At 41.5% G+C, this 18,825-nt stretch overlaps 1 protein-coding gene across 2 annotated transcripts in view; it reads right to left on the bottom strand.

The window, feature by feature from the left end:
• IL17REL (interleukin 17 receptor E like) overlaps nucleotides 1-18,825 on the bottom strand; it is a 48,987-nt gene that overhangs the window by 12,828 nt on the left and 17,334 nt on the right. For both annotated transcript variants that reach the window (XM_081929083.1, XM_081929082.1), the window contains 9 exons: nucleotides 14,657-14,806; nucleotides 12,797-12,906; nucleotides 9,310-9,424; nucleotides 6,624-6,668; nucleotides 6,095-6,240; nucleotides 4,646-4,717; nucleotides 4,367-4,421; nucleotides 2,464-2,627; nucleotides 1,035-1,079 (listed from right to left, as the gene is read on the bottom strand). In XM_081929083.1, the coding sequence (XP_081785209.1) occupies nucleotides 1,035-1,079; nucleotides 2,464-2,627; nucleotides 4,367-4,421; nucleotides 4,646-4,717; nucleotides 6,095-6,240; nucleotides 6,624-6,668; nucleotides 9,310-9,424; nucleotides 12,797-12,906; nucleotides 14,657-14,806 (902 nt within the window). The remainder of the gene's footprint in view (nucleotides 1-1,034; nucleotides 1,080-2,463; nucleotides 2,628-4,366; nucleotides 4,422-4,645; nucleotides 4,718-6,094; nucleotides 6,241-6,623; nucleotides 6,669-9,309; nucleotides 9,425-12,796; nucleotides 12,907-14,656; nucleotides 14,807-18,825) is intronic.

The following is an 18,825-nucleotide window of genomic DNA, read 5'->3' as shown; positions in this document are numbered from 1 at the left end:
TAAAAAAGAAGTGATTAGTTACACTGGGGATTTTTTTATCTTAATCTGAATTTCTAAATGGAATGTAGAGATGAATAGAGGGAGGGTGGCTTTTATCTTAAACACAATGGGAATTGGTTCCAAGGCAACAACCATAGGATTCTGATGTGCAGAAGCTAGCACAGTGGTTCCCTAATATTTGCCCTGAACCATGGACCACGTGAAAACTGCTGAGGGTCTTGGCAGATCACTTAATGATTTTTCTGCCTGTTGCAGCAATTGCAACATTCTGTGCTAGATCCTGTATGGTTTGGGATGTTATTTCTATTGCTCTTTTATTCCTTGCGCATTGTATAAGGAGCAATTTAAAAATACAGTAAAAAATCAACATGGATATTGAATGCAAAGGACTTGTTGTGCCCGTCTTCAACCACAAATCCACAGACACACCTCGGACCACATGAAGGAAACTTAAAGACCACCGGTGGTCCTTGCACCACAGTTTGGGAACCCCCTGTTCTAATGAATTGGGGGTTAGGGGGAGATTAGATTTGGGCGCTTCTTCCCAACAAACTAAATAATTCCAATGGGATAATACAGCCTTCACAAAACCAATGCTCTCTGAACTGCTTCTCAAACTGTCAATACATTTCTAATGATGGCCGTCCTACGAGTCATAGAGAAGAAGAGGAGGAGGAGGAGCAGGAAGAGGAGGACAAGGAGTCTGGATTTGATATCCTGCTTTATCACTACCCGAAGGAGTCTCAAAGCGGCTAACATTCTCCTTTACCTTCCTCCCCCACAACAAACACTCTGTGAGGTGAGTGGGGCTGAGAGACTTCAGAGAAGTGTGACTGGCCCAAGGTCACCCAGCAGCTGCATGTGGAGGAGCGGGGAAGCGAACCCGGTTCACCAGATTACGAGTCCACTGCTCTTAACCACTACACCACACTGGCTCTCCAGAGGGGACAGCGTAGCTTTTCCACAGGACCCAGCTACAAGATTTCTCTTAATAAGTAGAGCAAAGGAAATAATGTACAAGGGAAAAATTATACCTTCATGCAAAGGTTTGGCTGTGCATCAACTCGAGAATATTTTACCTGATTGAAAACAGAGTGATCAGAGAGTTATTGGCATCGTCTGAGAAAAACAGGCATTGGCATAGCTAGATTTTAGATGCATTGGAAAGATTCTTGATTTATAAGCATTGCAAAGATATTCCTTACTGAACTGAAAGCTAAGCCTGACTTGGTGTAAACTTGACTTACTAACTGACAGCTAAAAGTTGACTTGGTGTACATCAAAGCCTCGTGTGGGTGGCATTTTTAGTGAATGCATGGAGTACAGATGTCGTCTCCTACTCTGAACCTTTGTTCACCCCCCCCCCCTCCTTGAACACATCCTAGGCGCATTCAAACTGATGTATATCTGCATATAGCTTGTGGACACAAGGGTAGGAATATTCAAACAGATTGATCCTTCAATTTTTCCCCATCTCTTAACATTTTGCAGTAATGTCCTCCGCTTAAAAAAAAAGTACTAATAATAATAATAATAATAATAATAATAATAATAATAATAATAATAATAATTTTATTTAAATCCCGCCCGGGCTCAGGGCTCAGGGCAGCTAACAACAAATTTAAAACACTTTTAAAAACTTAATTATAAAAACAGCACGAAATACAGTATAAAAACATGAATGACAATAAAATTCAAAAATCAAAAATCAATTAGATAATCCCCATGGCTAGCTAGCTGAATTAGTCCTACTTGGGCCAGCGAGGAGGCCAGGGGAGAAGTAGCTGTGGGGTCTCAGAGCAGGTTTATCTTTACCAAAGATAAACGTTGCAAAGAACTGAACAATGAAAGATAGTTATTAACTCTCCCAGCACACCAGGTCTAGAATAATGTATATGAAGAACTACACACATGAAATGGATATTATAAGTATAAAATGTAGCAGAGGTGCTGTTTGTAAGGTGGAAAAAAAATGTTGTCAGCTGCGAGAACGGACTAACAACAAGTGAAGGTTGACAATTGGACATTAAATAAGAGATGATGCAGCTACGGGAGGAAATGATCGACATACGTTTGCAACAGGAGCAGGAAACCTGATTTTAAGAAATTGTATTAAATTAAAGTAATTTGGTTTGATTTGTAATAATTTGGAATGTTAATTTTTTAAAATAAATAAATAAATAAATAATATGTACCAAAATGCACATCCAGTAACATATCTTGTATTCAAACGCATTCAGAATGCCTATTTCAGAATGAAATAATATATTATTAAAATTAGCAATAAAAAATTCTATTTTGTGGGGAAAGAATAAAGAAATTTGTTTTCAAAGGAGACCAACGCATTTTGGCCAATTACTGTTTCACAGTTTGTCTTCAGGTGAAACCACGTTTGCCCTCCCACTCAATGACTACATGCAGAAATACTAGACCCAGTGCATATATTTGCTCTTTGGTGCTTACTTTCTCTGCAGCGATATTTGCCGTGTTCTCTAGATCAACGCACTGATCATTAGTCTTCATGAGCTGACAAAGGCTAACAGTAACGTGGACAGGGCAGGCTGCTTCCCATTCCAGCGTTTTTGTGCTGGGATTATAAATAACGTTGTCCCACAGGGCCTTGGTATCTGAAAGCAACACAGGAGGGAAATGAAGGCTGCGTAAAAGCACATTATATAGCTCAAGTGTCCGGGATACTGAACTCAACTCCTCCCCAATGGTAGCTAGATATAAGCACCTACCATTTTGTTGGCTGGGAGTGAGATGTGGCTCTGTTGCTATCAGCGCCAGATTTAGGTTTGATGAGGCCCTAAGCTACTGAAGGTAATGGAGCCCTTTATATGTCCAGCTGTCCTTTGTCAACAAAAAATTGTTGCTGTTTTTTGTGTTGAATATATGCTATATGGTAATTTATGGACCTAATAGGTATCTAAAGCCATTTGCACATAACAAATGTGTATTTTATCAAAGTAATTGTTGAACTGAAATACAATTAATAAGAAGGATATTAATAGTGAAATACAACCCTATATATAGAAAGGAGCAAACCAGTGATATTTTAGGGAGCAGCCTAGCAGGCGGGGCCCATTACTTACATCATAGGAGCCTACAGAACACAAAACACTGTTGCTGTATGTAGGTTTTATTTTATTTGTTTTTATCTTATATTTTGGAAATGTACATCTAGTTGTTGTTCTTTCTTTAATTTTTTGGGGCCCCCAAGAGAGTGGGACCCTAAGCTGTAGCTTGTTCAGCTTACAGTGGTACCTCGCAAGATGAATGCCTCGTAAGATGAAAAACTCGCAAGACGAAAGAGTTTTTCGTTTTTTGAGTTGCTTCACAAAATGAATTTCCCTATGGGCTTGCTTCGCAAGATGAAAACATCTTGCAAGTTTGTTTCCTTTTTCTTAAAACCGTTAATACCCAGGGTGCATTGCTTGAAGAGGTGCAGTTGCGACTTGACTTCGAGGAGCAACTCATAGCAACTCATAACTTATTTTGCAGCTATTTGGTAAGTTAAACTTTTAAAACTTTTTGGGGTGTTTTCTAGGAGGTTTGGTGCTTTTGAATTTTTTGGATGTGAAGCACTGATTTTTTTAAGGGGGGGGGTTGCGAAGGTAGCTGTGCTGCCATGGGGCCCAGGAAGACTGCTGCTGCAGAGGCCGGCAAGAGGAAGAAGGAGAAGAAAGAACTGAGGGACATTTGCCAGAAGTGGAAAGATGTGCAGGCTTTTGCACAGCGGCACCACCCTGACAAGGACCTGACACGTGACCTTGAGAACACTTTTGATACGAGGGTCATGTTGTCTTTCAGGGAGGTGCTGAAAAGGTGGATGAAGCAGCAGACCATGGACAGGTTCTTCAGCAAGAAGCAAAGAGTGGAAGAGGAACCTTCTTCGAGTTGTCCCCCAGAGTCTTAGAAAATGTATGTACTTTTTTAAACTTTTTTTGACCATAGGAACGAATTAATTGATTTTCAATGCATTCCTATATGAATCCGTGCTTCGCAAGACGAAAAATTCGCAAGACAAAAAATTCGCAAGACGAAAAAACTCGCAGAACGAATTAATTTCGTCTTGCGAAGTACCACTGTATACATAAATCTGGCACTGGTTACTATCTACCATGAGAGTGCAGACACAGGACTATGATCTGTTATTGTCATTTTTTAAAGGACTTTTGATATGCTGGACAAGTATTTTAGGTAAAATTCAGAAATCTGGATACACATCTGTGGAAAATTTAGACGAAAAACAGATCGGATAGCCTACTATCATGCTACCTGTGATTTCACCTTCCCCTTAACAATCATTTCTTTGACAGAATAGCGTCCATTCAAATGAGCAAAAAAACCATATTTTACTTGCCATTTTTAAATGGGCACAACTGGGTTCTCTGTGCGTCGGGGATCGCTGGCCATGCCTGCAATCCAAACAGGAAGATCCATTAGTTCAAATAACCAGATAGTTCAAAATCTATTTTTGAATAAATTCTTATCTACAAAGCCTCTCTTTACTAAATGCATTCATGTAGTTGGTTGTGTTCCTACTCAAGGATTTTCCCTCGCTCTCAGAAATAATGTTCCTTCAATTAGCAACTGCGTTTTCTAACCAGGTTACATGTCCAACCATGTTGAAAATTCTTACCTCGATACATAGACAAGGCAACAACTGAGTGTACTGTAAAGAGACTGGTTTCATCAAGTCCTTCCCTTGTACCTGAAATTGTAAAATACCCTGCAATAAGTCAAGTATTTCTGCACAGTAAATAACCTTTCAGAAAATTCCCCATGTATTCTTTTTATGGAGAATAACGTTATCAATGCTGGCTATGTTTGTATTAAGAAAAAATACAAAAGCATTTTACAATACTATTTATATATAATAAAAACACATAAAAATCAAAATGGGGACCATCAACAGTTATGGAAAGTGGTATTCTTAATGGCCTGTATATGCCTGATGGAATAGAAGAGTTTTCAGGAGGCTTTTAAAGTTTGAAACAGAAGGCGCCTGCTGAATCTCTTCTGACAAGAGAATCATTGCACAGGCCTGGGCCAATAATGCTTTTGAATTCTGGTGCTGGAGGAGACTTTTGAGAGTCCCATGGACTGCAAGAAGATCAAATCTATCCATTCTTAAGGAAATCTGCCCTGAGTGCTCACTGGAAGGACAGATCGTGAAGCTGAAGCTCCAAGACTTTGGCCACCTCATGAGAAGAGAAGACTCCCTGGAAAAGACCCTAATGTTGGGAAAGATTGAGGGCACAGGGAGAAGGGGACGACAGAGGATGAAATGGTTGGACAGTGTTCTCGAAGCTACCAGCATGAGTCTGACCAAACTGCGGGAGGCAGTGGAAGGCAGGAGTGCCTGGCGTGCTCTGGTCCATGGGGTCACGAAGAGTCAGGCACGACTAATTGACTAAGCAACAACAACAATCATTGGCTCTGGCTCTGCTTCCTGTTGGCCTTCTCTGCCTTCCCCCCTACCAGTCTCAAGGCACACCAGCCTCCACTGTTAGATGTCCCAAGATGCTGGCAGCATTGAGGGAAGAAAAGAGCAAAGAGAAAGGTGGAAGAAAAAGAAGAGAAAAGGATAGGAAAACAGAGAGCAACAAAGGACAAAACATTGCATGCATCTGTCCTGCCAAATATGGCCTCTTCATCAGGAACATGGTACAAAATGATAGTAGGTCTTTGGATGTCTTTAGTAACATAGGAAATTCCATTTCTTTCTGCTAAGTCAGGGGTCAGCAAACCTTTTCAGCAGTGGGCTGGTCCACTGTCCCTCAGACCTTGGGGGGGCAGACTATATTGGGGGGGATGAACAAATTCCTATGCCCCACAAATAACCCAGAGGTGCATTTTAAATAAAAGCACACATTCTATTCATGTAAAAACATCAGGCAGGCCCCACAAATAACCCAGAGATGCATTTTAAATAAAAGGACACGCTCTACTCATGTAAAAACATGCTGATTCCTGGACCATCCGTGGGCCAGATTTAGAAGGCAATTGGGTCAGATCTGGGCCCCAGGCCTTAGTTTTCATACCCATGTGCTAAGTGGACCATTTTCAGTTTCCTACAAACACTTACCAAGGCGACTGGACCCACATCTTCACAAAGAAACCACTGGTGGCAAAGGCGAACGTAATAATCTGTGCCTTCAACAGCCTCTGAAATATCCACTAAAATGGTTTTTCTCGCTCTGTCCACATCATAAACGATTCTGATGCCCGAAACTTGGAGTGGGGGGGGGAGGGGAGAGAGAATGGTATTAACAAATTTTTGTGCTTTAATTTTACTGTTGATGTGAGTCAATATAAGATCCGGAATTCCATGACTGATTTGATTGCTATTTGGGTTTGACATTTGGTTTCAATCAGTATTAGCATCACCAAGGCTACATTCCTGTCCATATTTACCTAGGAGTAAGCCCCACATTTCTCCAATGAGAGTACGGACATCCTAGTCAAATAATAAAGATAATAATAATAATAGTTTACCAAAGCATGCATTTCTGTTTCAGATTAGTTTCAAACTATGATTATTAGAATTCAGAAACAAAGGAAATGTTCTACATGATGTAGTGCATGTAATTTAGACCTCCCGGACCTCCGCTTACCAAAACAGACTGGAATATTTTCCTCCACATCACTGTTTCTGCAATCTGCAAAATTCAAAACAGATCATTTATTTTTCTGAAACGTCTGTCTTCTTGCCTCACAGAGCTGTTGTGCTGGTAAATGGGGACAGGACAACCATGCACCCCACCTTTCACCCCTTGAATAAAATTAATAAATGTAAAAATAAATAATATTATTCTATGGGAAACAGAATGTTGGGCCAGATAGGCCTTTGGTCTAATCCAGTTCCTCTCTTCCCATGCCCAGCTCCACCCCATCTAACTATTGTTTGTTTCACAGTCTCCCATAATGGGATAGAAGCTCTTTGGCCACACATTTATTTGATTTTGTTCCCACTTTTAAAGATACTTCTTAAAAGTCTATTTACAACTTATTTGGGTTTTTTTTTCTCATGCAACAAAATGAAAAGCAACCTAATGGTTGACTGAAACGCTAAGCATTTTAGTGTTACGCGTTGGAGGTCAAACTATACAGCAGCTGGAAAGAGTTTTCTGTTCTTTTATTTACCAAATGCTGTAAATAAGGGAAGTCAGGCAGAACACACTTCCTAAAAAGAAATGCATGAGTAAATCGGTTACTTGGCTTGGATGGAAACGCTAAATGGAGTTTCACAATAAGTTCTGCTTTCTGATTGTGTCTTACTGAGAAGCCGATTAGGGTCAAATGAGATTTGATGCTCAATGCATCGTTAGAAACTACATCAAGATTTGTTAAAAAAATAAATAGCTGAGCTGATTTTCACCAGGACTAGAGTGAACGGGGAGAAGAGGTTTAATTATTTCGTCCCTAGCTATGATACCAATGAAAATTGCCCTTTCGTGCTACTGTTTATTTTAGGCATTTGTGGTTTAACATGGCAGGACCACCCTATAGGTCCTTTATACTAGGAGTAGACAAATCTATCAATCTCAGTGTCTCCCAATCCCTGAGATTTTTTTTTCTAATCTTCAATTCAGTTCTCCACATTTCCAGATCAGCTCACCGTTTTTATTTTTAAAAGTCTTCATGAAAACTCGTCAGGGTTTGTGGTGAGAATTTCTCCCAATATGCATGTTTTGCCTAACAAGTACATCTGTGAAAAGCAATTTTCCTAATACAGTGGTACCTTGGGTTACATATGCTTCAGGTTACATATGCTTCAGGTTACAGACACCTCTAACCCAGAAATAGTACCTCAAGTTAAGTACTTTGCTTCAGGATGAGAACAGAAATCGTGCTCCAGCGGCACAGCAGCAGCAGGAGGCCCCATTAGCTAAAGTAGTGCTTCAGGTTAAGAACAGTTTCAGGTTAAGAACGGACCTCCAGAATGAATTAAGTACTTAACCCGAGGTACCACTGTACTTGCACCCATATATGAATTCGTAGGCACACTTTGCCCCAGGACCTGCAGTTTTGTACAAATTACTTGGCTGAAGAACTGCAATGCAAAATTCAGAAAAGTGCAGATTTTGAAGGGCGGCTGTGTTTTGGTTGGTGCGTTATTTTGGAAAGCGCAAATTCACCTTCATATGAGAACTCAATCGAGTTCCTTCCCCAACACTACTTTAAAAGGTAAAGGGACTCCTGACCGTTGGGTTCAGTCACAGATGACTCTGGAGTTGCAGTGCTCATCTCACTTTATTGGCCAAGGGAGCCGGCGTACAGCTTCCGGGTCATGTGGCCAGCATGACTAAGCCACTTCTGGCGAACCAGAGCAGCGTACGGAAATGCCATTTACCTTTCCGCCAATGCGGTACCTATTTATCTACTTGCACTTTTACATGCTTTCAAACTGCTAGGTGGGCAGGAGCAGGGACCGAGCAACAGGAACTCACCCCATCGTGGGGATTCGAACCGCCGACCTTCCAACTGGCAAGCCCTAGGCTCTGTGGTTTAGGCCACAGCACCACCCGCATCCCTTAACACACTACTTTACACACAACTAAATATAATCAATCTAACCAACCTGGTTCATATTTGTTAATACAGTGGTACCTTGGTTCTCAAACACCTTGGTACTCAAACAACTTGGAACCTAAACACCGCAAACTTTTTCTGGAAGCCAAATGTGCTCTGTTTTGAGTGCTATGCTTCCATTTTGAGTGCCACACTTCTGTTTTGAGTGTTACTCTGAGGTCTATCTGTTTTTGCTATTTATTTTGTGATTTTGTTTTGGGGCCTCTTTTTGTTTTGTTTCTGTGATTGTGTGGAACCCAGCTCAGCTAGTGATTGATTGATTGATTGATTGATTGTGTGACTGCAGTACATTGTTTATTACTTTCATTTTCTGCATCAATGGTCTCGTTAGATAGTAAGATTCAAGTTAAATTGCTGTTTTAGGGATTGCTTTCAAAAGTCTGGAACAGATTAATCCATTTTGCATTACTTTCAATGGGAAAGCACGTCTCGGTTTTGGAACGCTTTGGTTTTTGAACAGACTTCCGGGACAGATTAAGCTTGAGAACCAAGGTACCACTGTAAGTATATTTATACTTAGAGCTATATACTGTAACTCTTGAGCCAAGGTCAAGGAAAGAAGGCATTATAGTTCTGACAAGAGTTGGGATTATAGTTCTAATTTGTAAAAATTGCCAATTTCCTGGTCAGCATGCATCTCTGTCTTCTCATTCATGACACCCTCCCAACCTCTAAGATCATCATTTATTTCCAAAGATGGATTCCAACCTTCAACATAATATTCTTGATTCTTTTTAACTCCGCAGTAATTTGGAATTGTCCTCATGGTCACATGGAGATGTTGTCCTGCGCTGACTTCAAAGCAGTTAAACTGCACTTTCACCTGTTTGGATTACAAACCAAAAAAATCAAGGGAATTATAGGCAATTTCCAGATCATGTTGGAAAGATTCCAAAACGAGGTTAAATTATGGTCTTGTTGAGTCTACTGGGTTGATGTGTTCAAACCTGTTTTTGAACATGGTATATTTTCTATTTTCTCACCACGATTTAAATAATCAAGAGGCATGGCATACTGGCAAGCTGCCAGGAGGAATTACCAAGGAAATGTTTCCCGAGGTCCTCACATTCCAAGCTCATTGCTAAAATGCAAACTATAGCAAACTCAGCGTCCTGGCAGTTGCTCAGATCCAATGATCGCTTGAGAATGCGGCAATTTCAAACATTCATTCATTCATAGCACTTTTCCATCAACAACATCTTATATTGAGATGTTCCACAGGAGGAAGCTGAGAGCTCTCACATATATGCACTAGGGCGGTTCATTAAAAAAACTTTTTTTTAAAAAAATGCCTGCTCCAAAGGTCTTATCTTACTACACTAGGGATTATATAGCTATATCTGTAATTTCATGCATGTCTGTTAATATCTTGACCCCCTGAATTGAAATTTAAGCCTTCACAACATAGGGAAACGGCCAAGTAAACAGCTATTTTCGTGGAGGAGGGTCAAGATATTAACGGATATGCATGAAATTTCAGATATAGCTATATAATCCCTATTGTAGTAAGACAAGACCTTTGGAGCAGGCAGTTTCAAAACAAAGTTTTCTTATGAACCACCCTAGTATATATACATCACAGCATGCTCAAAGATTTCCATTGTGTTAAACAGGAATCCCAGTAGTGATATATGGAAGTGAGAACTGGACCATAAAGAAGGCTGATCGCTGAAAAATTGATGCTTTTGAATTATGGTGCTGGAGGAGACTCTTGAGAGTCCCATGGACTGCAAGAAGATCAGATCTCTCCATTCTGAAGGAAATCAGCCCTGAGTGCTCACTGGAAGGACAGATCCTGAAGCTGAGGCTCCAATACTTCGACCACCTCATGAGAAGAGAAGACTCCCTGGAAAAGACCCTGATGTTGGGAAAGATGGAGGGCACAAGGAGAAGGGGACGACAGAGGATGAGATGGTTGGACAGTGTTCTCGAAGCTACCAGCATGAGTTTGATCAAACTGCGGGAGGCAGTGGAAGACAGAAGTGCCTGGCGTGCTCTGGTCCATGGGGTCACAAAGAGTCGGACACGACTAAACGACAACAACAACAAACAGGAATCATTCACTGAAATCAGCAGTGAATCACTCGTTGATATTGGAGCGAATGATACTGTACAGGTTTTAAAGCTCATGGTCTCTGAAATTTAGGCTGCAATCCTATGCATTGGGACCTAGCAGAAATCCCCACTGCGCACTTCCATCAATGCATATGAGTACTGACCCTGATTCAGCTCTGCTTGCAGGGAAGACGCTGTGGTTAGCAGCAGTTCTGACTACGAATGCACTAGCATTATTCAAAGGGTCTCAGACGCACCTCTTGATGTGGTTGAGATTTCGTTTGCCCAGCTGCATCTACACTGGTGTATCTCTGGTGTTCCTCCATCTCCTTGCTCAATCGGGACAACGATCAAACCTCTGGCCCCAAACCAGCATTAAGTCCAGGGTTCGCAAAAGAAATGTAAAACACTTTCCATGAAAAGATTGACTATAAATATATATGACGGGGCCTTCTCTGTGGTAGCTCCCCATTTGTGGAATGCCCTCTCTGCTGGTGTGCATGTCTTTCTCCCTCCTTTATTGGCTTTCAGGAAGAATTTAAATACCCAGGTTGATAGATACTGGTCAGGCCAACCTTGAAATTAGCAACTGTGATTGCTCTTAAACGTTTCTTAGGTGCTCTAAATGCTTTCAAGTGTTTCAAATATGTGTTTATTTTAGTTTAAATTGTACTGTTTTAACCATCTGGTGTGTGGCACCCTCGGCTCCTTTGGAAGGAAGGGATGATATCTAACAGAATGAATGAATGAATGAATGAATGAGAGATCAGAATTTCAAGGTTCTTTTCAGATGACATCTTTATAGAGCATCTTTTCGCACAAATTTTGTGATAGCCATTATCTATTGATTATTCATTCTGATTGATTTGTGGGGAGGTTATACAGCATCTCGTCAAGTAATCCCACACTTTTCAGTGCATTTTCCCATCACTTTTTGTACCCCAAAAAGTAAAAGGGCAACTTGGAAGCAGGTTTGCTGTGCAAGAAGTCAAATACACTTTGATTTGAATTTTGCCCATTGAATCACCCCACAGCCATCCCCCCCCCAAAAAAAACCTGACAGTCTGGAAATGACTCAATAAAGTGAGGGGGTATGTTAGAACTGACGATTTTAAAATAAAGAGTTTTCGTGAAGACCGGCAGACATGCGAAGCGAACAGCATAAGGCATCATTAGTTTTTCATTAACTGTGGATGATATATATATATATAGGCATCTGGGAACAATGACATGAAATACCCTAAGCCCATACAACACACATACGGCCATTATGGTCCTTTCATAATATCAATGCAAACATAAACCACAGTGTCTTCTTCAGACAGACACGAACCAGTCTGCAAATGTGGTAGCAATTACAATCAAAAGCTTGCTCCTCTTTTATCAGAGCTGCAGATCCTGTTCAAATAGCTTCAGTCTCACTCGGTGCCTGCAGCTCTTCCCTGGTTTAACTATTACTAAGGCAAAGAGCCAAAAAGTGGGAATGGCCTGGGGTGGCCCAATAGCACTGTAGGTCAGAAATAAGTTCCTGGGCAAACGTTCATCCCCAGTTCTCCTCAACATCCTACGTTCCAAAACCACTTGTTTTCTGGTTTATATTAATGGGGGCAGGGGGACATTGTTAAGTATAAGCTTCTGCTGTCTCAGCTGTGTACACAATATCAATTCAACGCACATCACTTTTGCAAAATAATTCTGGGAACTGTACAGTTGTACCTTGGATCCCGAACGACTTGGTTCCTGAAAAAAATTGGCTCCTGAACGATTGAAACCTAGAAGTGAGTGTTCCAGTTCTCGAACGATTTTTGGAAGCCAAACATCCAGCATGGCTTCTGCAGCTTCTGATTGGCTGTGGGATGCTCCTGTAGCCAATCAAAAGCCGCGCTTTGGTTTCCAAACGTTTTGGAAGTCGAAAGGACTTCCAGAACAGATTCCATTCGACTTCCAAAGTATGACTATACTTTATTAAGGGTGCTGGGAACTTTAGATCTGTGAGGGTAAACTATGGTTCACGGGATTCCTTGGAGGAAGTAATGTGCTTTAAATATATGATATATATATACACAGCCTTGCATTTAATAGCTTGTTCTTAAAATCTCAAAACGGCAAAGATTTGACAACAGTGTAATGAAGCATTTACCTTCCTTACAGCAGACTTTACATTTATGTCCTTCAATATCTTCACTCTCACACACTGAGAGTTCTGCGTTTCCATTGAGAGATAGCAAATTTCAATGCCACGGATATTTTCTAAAAAGAAATTTAGAAATACTTGTAAGTCCTGCTCTCTTCTCAAACTTATTTGGCCTACAGCCCCCTTTTCAGGCAAAAAAATATTATTTCCACCCTGGAAATATATCTTCTTTAAGCAAACAAACAGAAAGATGCAGTGTTGATGGACTTGACCACTGATCTGTTATAACTTGTATGTTTATTTGGAAAATAAAGCAGTTGCTACAGCTTTAACTCTATGTTTCATCGGTAAGCATCATTATGTGACCCCCTGAGCCAAGGAGATTGTTATTATTGACTAAGAAGGTAAAGGTACCCCCTGACCGTTAGGTCCAGTCATGGACAACTCTGGGGTTGCGCACTCATCTTGCTCTATAGGCCAAGGGAGCCGGTGTTTGTCCGCAGACAGCTTCCAGGTCATGTGGCCAGCATGACTAAGCTGCTTCTGGCAAACCAGAGCAGCACACAGAAACACCATTTACCTTCCCACCGGAGCGGTACCTATTTATCTACTTGCACTGGTGTGCTTTTGAACTGCTAGGTTGGCAGGAGCTGGGACCAAGCAACGGGAGCTCACCCCATCGAGGGGATTCGAACCACCGACCTTCTGATCGGCAAGTCCTAGGCTCTGTGGTTTAACCCACAGCGCCACCCGCATCCATCTCTTACCAGTTAGTTTCTTTAATAAACACAGCGAAGGACAAAAGAAAACATCTTACCAGAATGGTGGTGCTCCCAATGAAGGACTGCACCCTCTTCCATCCCTATTAATCTCTACATCACTAACTACATCTTGTAATCTGAGCTTGTACCCTCTGTGCTTTCTGTGCAGTGCCAGATTTACGTATAAGCTAAACAAGCTATAGCTTAGGACCTCACTCTCTTGGGGGCCCCAAAAAAATTAAAGGGAAAAAACTGGGTGTACATTTCCAAAATATAAGATAAAAAACAAATAAAATAAAACCTACATACAGCAACAGTGTTTTGTGTTGTGTAGGCTCCTATTTTGTTATGTGCAAATGGCTTTAGATACCTATTAGGTCCATAAATTACCATATAGCATACAGTGGTACCTCAGATTACAGATGCTTCAGGTTACAGACTCCGCTAACCCAGAAGTAGTACCTCGGGTTAAGAACTTTGCTTCAGGATAAGAACAGAAATTGCACGGTGGCCCCATTAGCTAAAGTGGTACCTCAGGTTAAGAACAGTTTCAGCTTAAGAATGGACCTCCAGAACAAATTAAGCTCTTAACCTGAGGTACCACTGTATATTCAACACAAAAAACAGCAGCAATTTGATGTTGACAAAGAACTGGACATATAAAGGGCCCCATTACCTTCAGTAGCTTAGGGCCTCATCAAACCTAAATCCGGCCCTATTTCTGAGATTTTCCAAGCTCTTCTTGACCTTGGGCTGAGCAGAGGAATGAATCTGTTAACTCTCTCTCTCTTCTAGTGTTTCTTCTGCTAGCTGCTCCCCATCCAGTATTTCCCAGCTTCTGCCTTCTGAACTATGCCCCTCTGCGAACCACTGTTCCAAATCTATACTGTCCTCCTGCTCCTGGGAAGATTCAGGGTCAGGGGGAGGGGGTGGCTCCCACCATTCTTCCTCAGTGCAGCCTTCCTCAGCACGGTCGCTGACAAAAGGGTTTACCAAAGCCCAGGAAAACCCATTGCCTCTGGCACAACTGCCGGATCCAGAGTCGCCATCCTGCCATGGCGCCCGACCTGTTTGTTGCAGAGATTCCACATTGAATCCTACTTACCCTCGAGATGTAGTGTCCCCTTAACACTCAAGAGAAGAGAGCATTGCCCTTGTCCTGCACACTTCATGACGGTCCACAGCTTCATGCTTCTCAGGGTGGTAGGAGAGAGAGAGGCAGGAGCAGGATGGCAGAAGCTGCTAAGAATACCACCTGTGAAGGAATATGAAGATAAATGTAATCAAGAGAAAAGATAAATTTTGGATAAATACTATGTTAAAACTAAGTATGTAAAAGTCAGGAACTAAATTATCTAAAATTGGGGATATAATATTGGAAAATTATATTATAAGAATTTAAATAAGGTAATAAATTGCTGGGTAAAGTTTGAGATTTTGGAATGCAGGAACGAGAGTTGTGAGGAAGTCCAAGGAGGTGAATGAAATGTGGATATTGAAAAATTATATGTTATTTCCTATGTTTTCTTACTGTTTAAACAAAATTTTTTAATAAATACAGGATTAATTGGGGGGGGAAAGAATACCACCTGTGGGTAGACCCATATATTTAAAAGGTGCAGGAAAATGTTTTTTAAAAGTGTTGTCCCTACAAACAATCTCTGCTCGTTGGCAGGAGGCTTTTCTTAAAATTATATTTGCGTGACCAGGCCACAACAGCCCCAGCCCCCAGGGATCATAAGGAAGAAATAAAGACTCTGACGACGTTATATGGAATTAAAATTAAGCCACAACTTTATTAAACTTCTGAATGTAGGAAGACCTTGGCTTAGGCCTTGGGCGTGTATCCCTCCCAGCCCCCCAGTCGGGGGAACTGGGGTGCATCAGGGTAAATGGGATATGGGAGTGCAATGTGAGACATAAGCCCATATCCCCGCATGCAGGGTAGTTTACTGACAACTTTTCAGTGTATGGCCAGTGACGCCCATTATATTGTTACGATAATGAAGCAATGCAGCTGCAAAGTCCTAGCTTGAAGTGTAAACATGATGGGAATGTTGGGACTGCTCTGGGAACAGAACGGCAGTCATTTCACAGTGCACAGCACCGGAATTACCTCACAGTATAATATGAGCTGTACTAGGAAGCACAGGAAGTGTTAGTTACAACACTGCTGGAATTTGGTGAGAGCAGTCACGTTTTCTGTAACGCTGCAAAGACAGAAATAAAAGCATGTAAACACGTTTCTGTCTATCTCTTTCCCCTGCCTGGGGGAGGCAGGAAAGAGGGGTGTGTTATTTCTCATGTTTGAGAAGAATCGCCGATCGAGACCTTGCCTGCGTCTGCTGGGGAATGCAGCCAGGGAGGTCAAAAGGGAATCAAGCCAGGTGCCTGGACTGCTGCCAGCTTATCATGAGAAGGGCTTGAAATCCCAACATTAACCCCTTTAAAGGGGGACCCAGGAATCACTGTCACAGGGGGGTGAGTCACCACTTCAGCCCCCCCCCCTATTATAGGGAAGAAAAGGATTCCACCCAAGGCCATAACCGCCAAAGTTGTGGCAAATTGCTACTGAGAAGACAAAACCTGCCAACGCAGGAAAATTTCTTCCCAGTCCTTCAACAGCAAGCAGTCAAAGACCGCAGCAGTGCCCGCTAAACAGGAATAAAAAGTTAACCTGCAAATAACATTAAACTAAGGGAGGGGAGGGTGGGTGACTCTCCAGAGCCAACTGCCTGGCTATTGTCGGCTCCACCCCCTATTTATAAATGGGACTGGCCCCACTTCCCAGCAAGAAACTTGATTACTGAGGCTGGGTGTGAACCTCCAAATAATAACAATGAGAGGCAGGCCAGCCCCTGTTTGCCATTAAGCTCCCTGGGAACTGTAGCACCGCATGTGATCCCTCAAAGGGCACCCACAATGTAAAGGGTGAGTGCTTATTCTCTGCCCCTGGACTCCATCATGTCTAGCCAAAATAAACACTACAATTTCTTCCGTATTCTCGAAAGGCTGTAGAGACAGGCTCAAATTATCAGCAGCCTGATTAACAATAGACCGATACTGGAAACAACCTAAAGAAATCCCCATTGAAATCAGGGTAAATAATATTTGGAATGTGGCTCTATGGGAATGCCTTCCTCACCACAGAAGGGTAATTAAAGGCACTTCCAAGATGGACACTTTTGACGAGACTTGGCTTCCATTCTTTTCCTTTATAAATGTGGCAGAAGATACTTTTATTCCACCTTCAACATAAGAAACTTTGTGGAGAGGATACTTAATGTTTTATTATGTTTTTATATATGTTGGAAGCTGCCCAGAGTGGCTGGGGCAACCCGGTAAGATGTGTAGGGTATAAATAGTAAAATTATCCTTATGGGATGGGACGTCCCTATTTTCACCGTGGAACCGTTGGAGAGTATGGAATTGATAATGCATAAATAAACATATTCCTTGTGTACTGTGTACTGCATATGAAACTTTATACAAATGTACCACTGGACTAGTTACAGAAGCTATATCTTGTTCTTGTATTTACATGAAGACCAATAAAAGAGAGAGTTTTTAAAAGCAAGTGCAATAGCCAAGTTGGGTTGCAAAGCATTTAGGAAGCATTCAAGAGAATAGGGATGTTCATGGTTTCTTCTGCAGACAAAAACTCAATATTTGCCCTTTCTGCTGCATAAGATCAGAACTGGCTCCACTGGGCCTAGAGTGGTGAAGCCAGATGTCTGATGAACTACAACTCCCATCAGTAGAGTTGGCCAAGGTTCAGGGATGATAGGAATTGAAATCCAATATCAGACAAACCAAAGTTTCCTTGCCGTTCGCCACAGGACTAGAGCTGCTCTTATCTTGGGCGGGGGGGACTAAATTAATAGCACACTTAGTGATGTTGGGGTTTTCTTCTTCCACTGTCAAGCCCATTAGATATTTCTGGGGAATTGGATTGAGGATTCGAATTCCAAAGTGGAAGGACTCCTGCAAAGCTGTGGCTAAATGGCAGATTTACACAAGAGGGCACCATAATCTTCCAAACCATTTGGTCTGAATATTTTTGGTTATCACGGACACAAAAATTTCTCATCTACTGATCTTATTTCACACGACTCTGATGGAGGGGCTATTGGATTAAATGTTTCTGGTGCTGGCGTTTCTTCTGATGGGTTAATTGGTAGGTTATTATTAGGTTTGGGGCATCTTTGGACTTTTAACCTTCTCAGAAGTTGCTTGGAGACTTTTTGTACTAAGCAACAAGTAAGTCAGAATACAATCATCACCTTTATGAGATCAATACAAGAACTATGGATGTGGATATTCTTACAAATGCGTGCTACTCACTGTGGAGGAATGCCACAAGGTGTCATGCTTAGGGCTTTCCCAAGGTTATTATGGGAATTTTCATATAAGCATGTTCTGGGGAATCCTGAGGATGTATGGAAGCTTATCATTCCTTCTTCAGAAGGAAGATCAGCAATGACTGAGATCTTTCTCCCAAAGGCAGTTTGCCTATCACAACTTTCTTGAGAGATGAACAAGCACAAGTCTGTCCCTGATATTCTGGCTTGATCTGTATCTGTATGGACTTGAAATTGTTTTAGAGATGTTCTTATTGTTGATGTTTTTATGGTTTAATCACTTCAAGTTGTTTAGGGGAAGCGATTCCTAAATGAAATAAATAATACAACAAGCTCAGTGGCACAGAAGGGTTGGGTATGTTCCAGAGTGCGTAATACGATTCCTGAGATTATTAGACCCAACATGTCTAACCAACTCTCTGTATGAATTGAGTGGGTTTCCTAGAACATACGCCTCTTCCAAGAGTCCTCTGTGACACAGAGGATTCTGTGATATAGGCTAAGGGTGGGAGATAAAACCATTTGGTGAGCATTTTAAATCAAACAGATATAATTTGCTGGTTTCTGATTTATGTATGGAAATCAGAACACAGCTATCCATCAGAGTACACACTTCTCCACATTTTGCAGTCCCCCCCCAAAAATATGCATATTTTACTGGGAGAGGTATTGAAAAACAAACAGAAATGTGCATTTTAGAGGAAGAATGTGTTTGCCGTATGTACAAAGTGCATACAGTTTACATGCAAATTTTGCGTGTTTGTTTTATTTGCACACACAAAACTGGGACTTGACTGGCCCTGTGATTCAGCACTTGTGAAAAGGGCATAGACTGGAAATAGGCTGGTCCATACATCCCTCTTAATTTCAAGGTAATGGGTTTGAGTCCCACAATGGGCAAAAGATTCCTGCA

This window comes from Podarcis melisellensis (genome assembly GCF_964234715.1).
Source record: "Podarcis melisellensis genome assembly, chromosome: 10".
NCBI classification, from domain to species: domain Eukaryota; kingdom Metazoa; phylum Chordata; class Lepidosauria; order Squamata; family Lacertidae; genus Podarcis; species Podarcis melisellensis.
The sequence above is the reverse complement of the archived record's forward strand: the minus strand, read 5'-3'. Positions and strand labels throughout refer to the sequence as shown.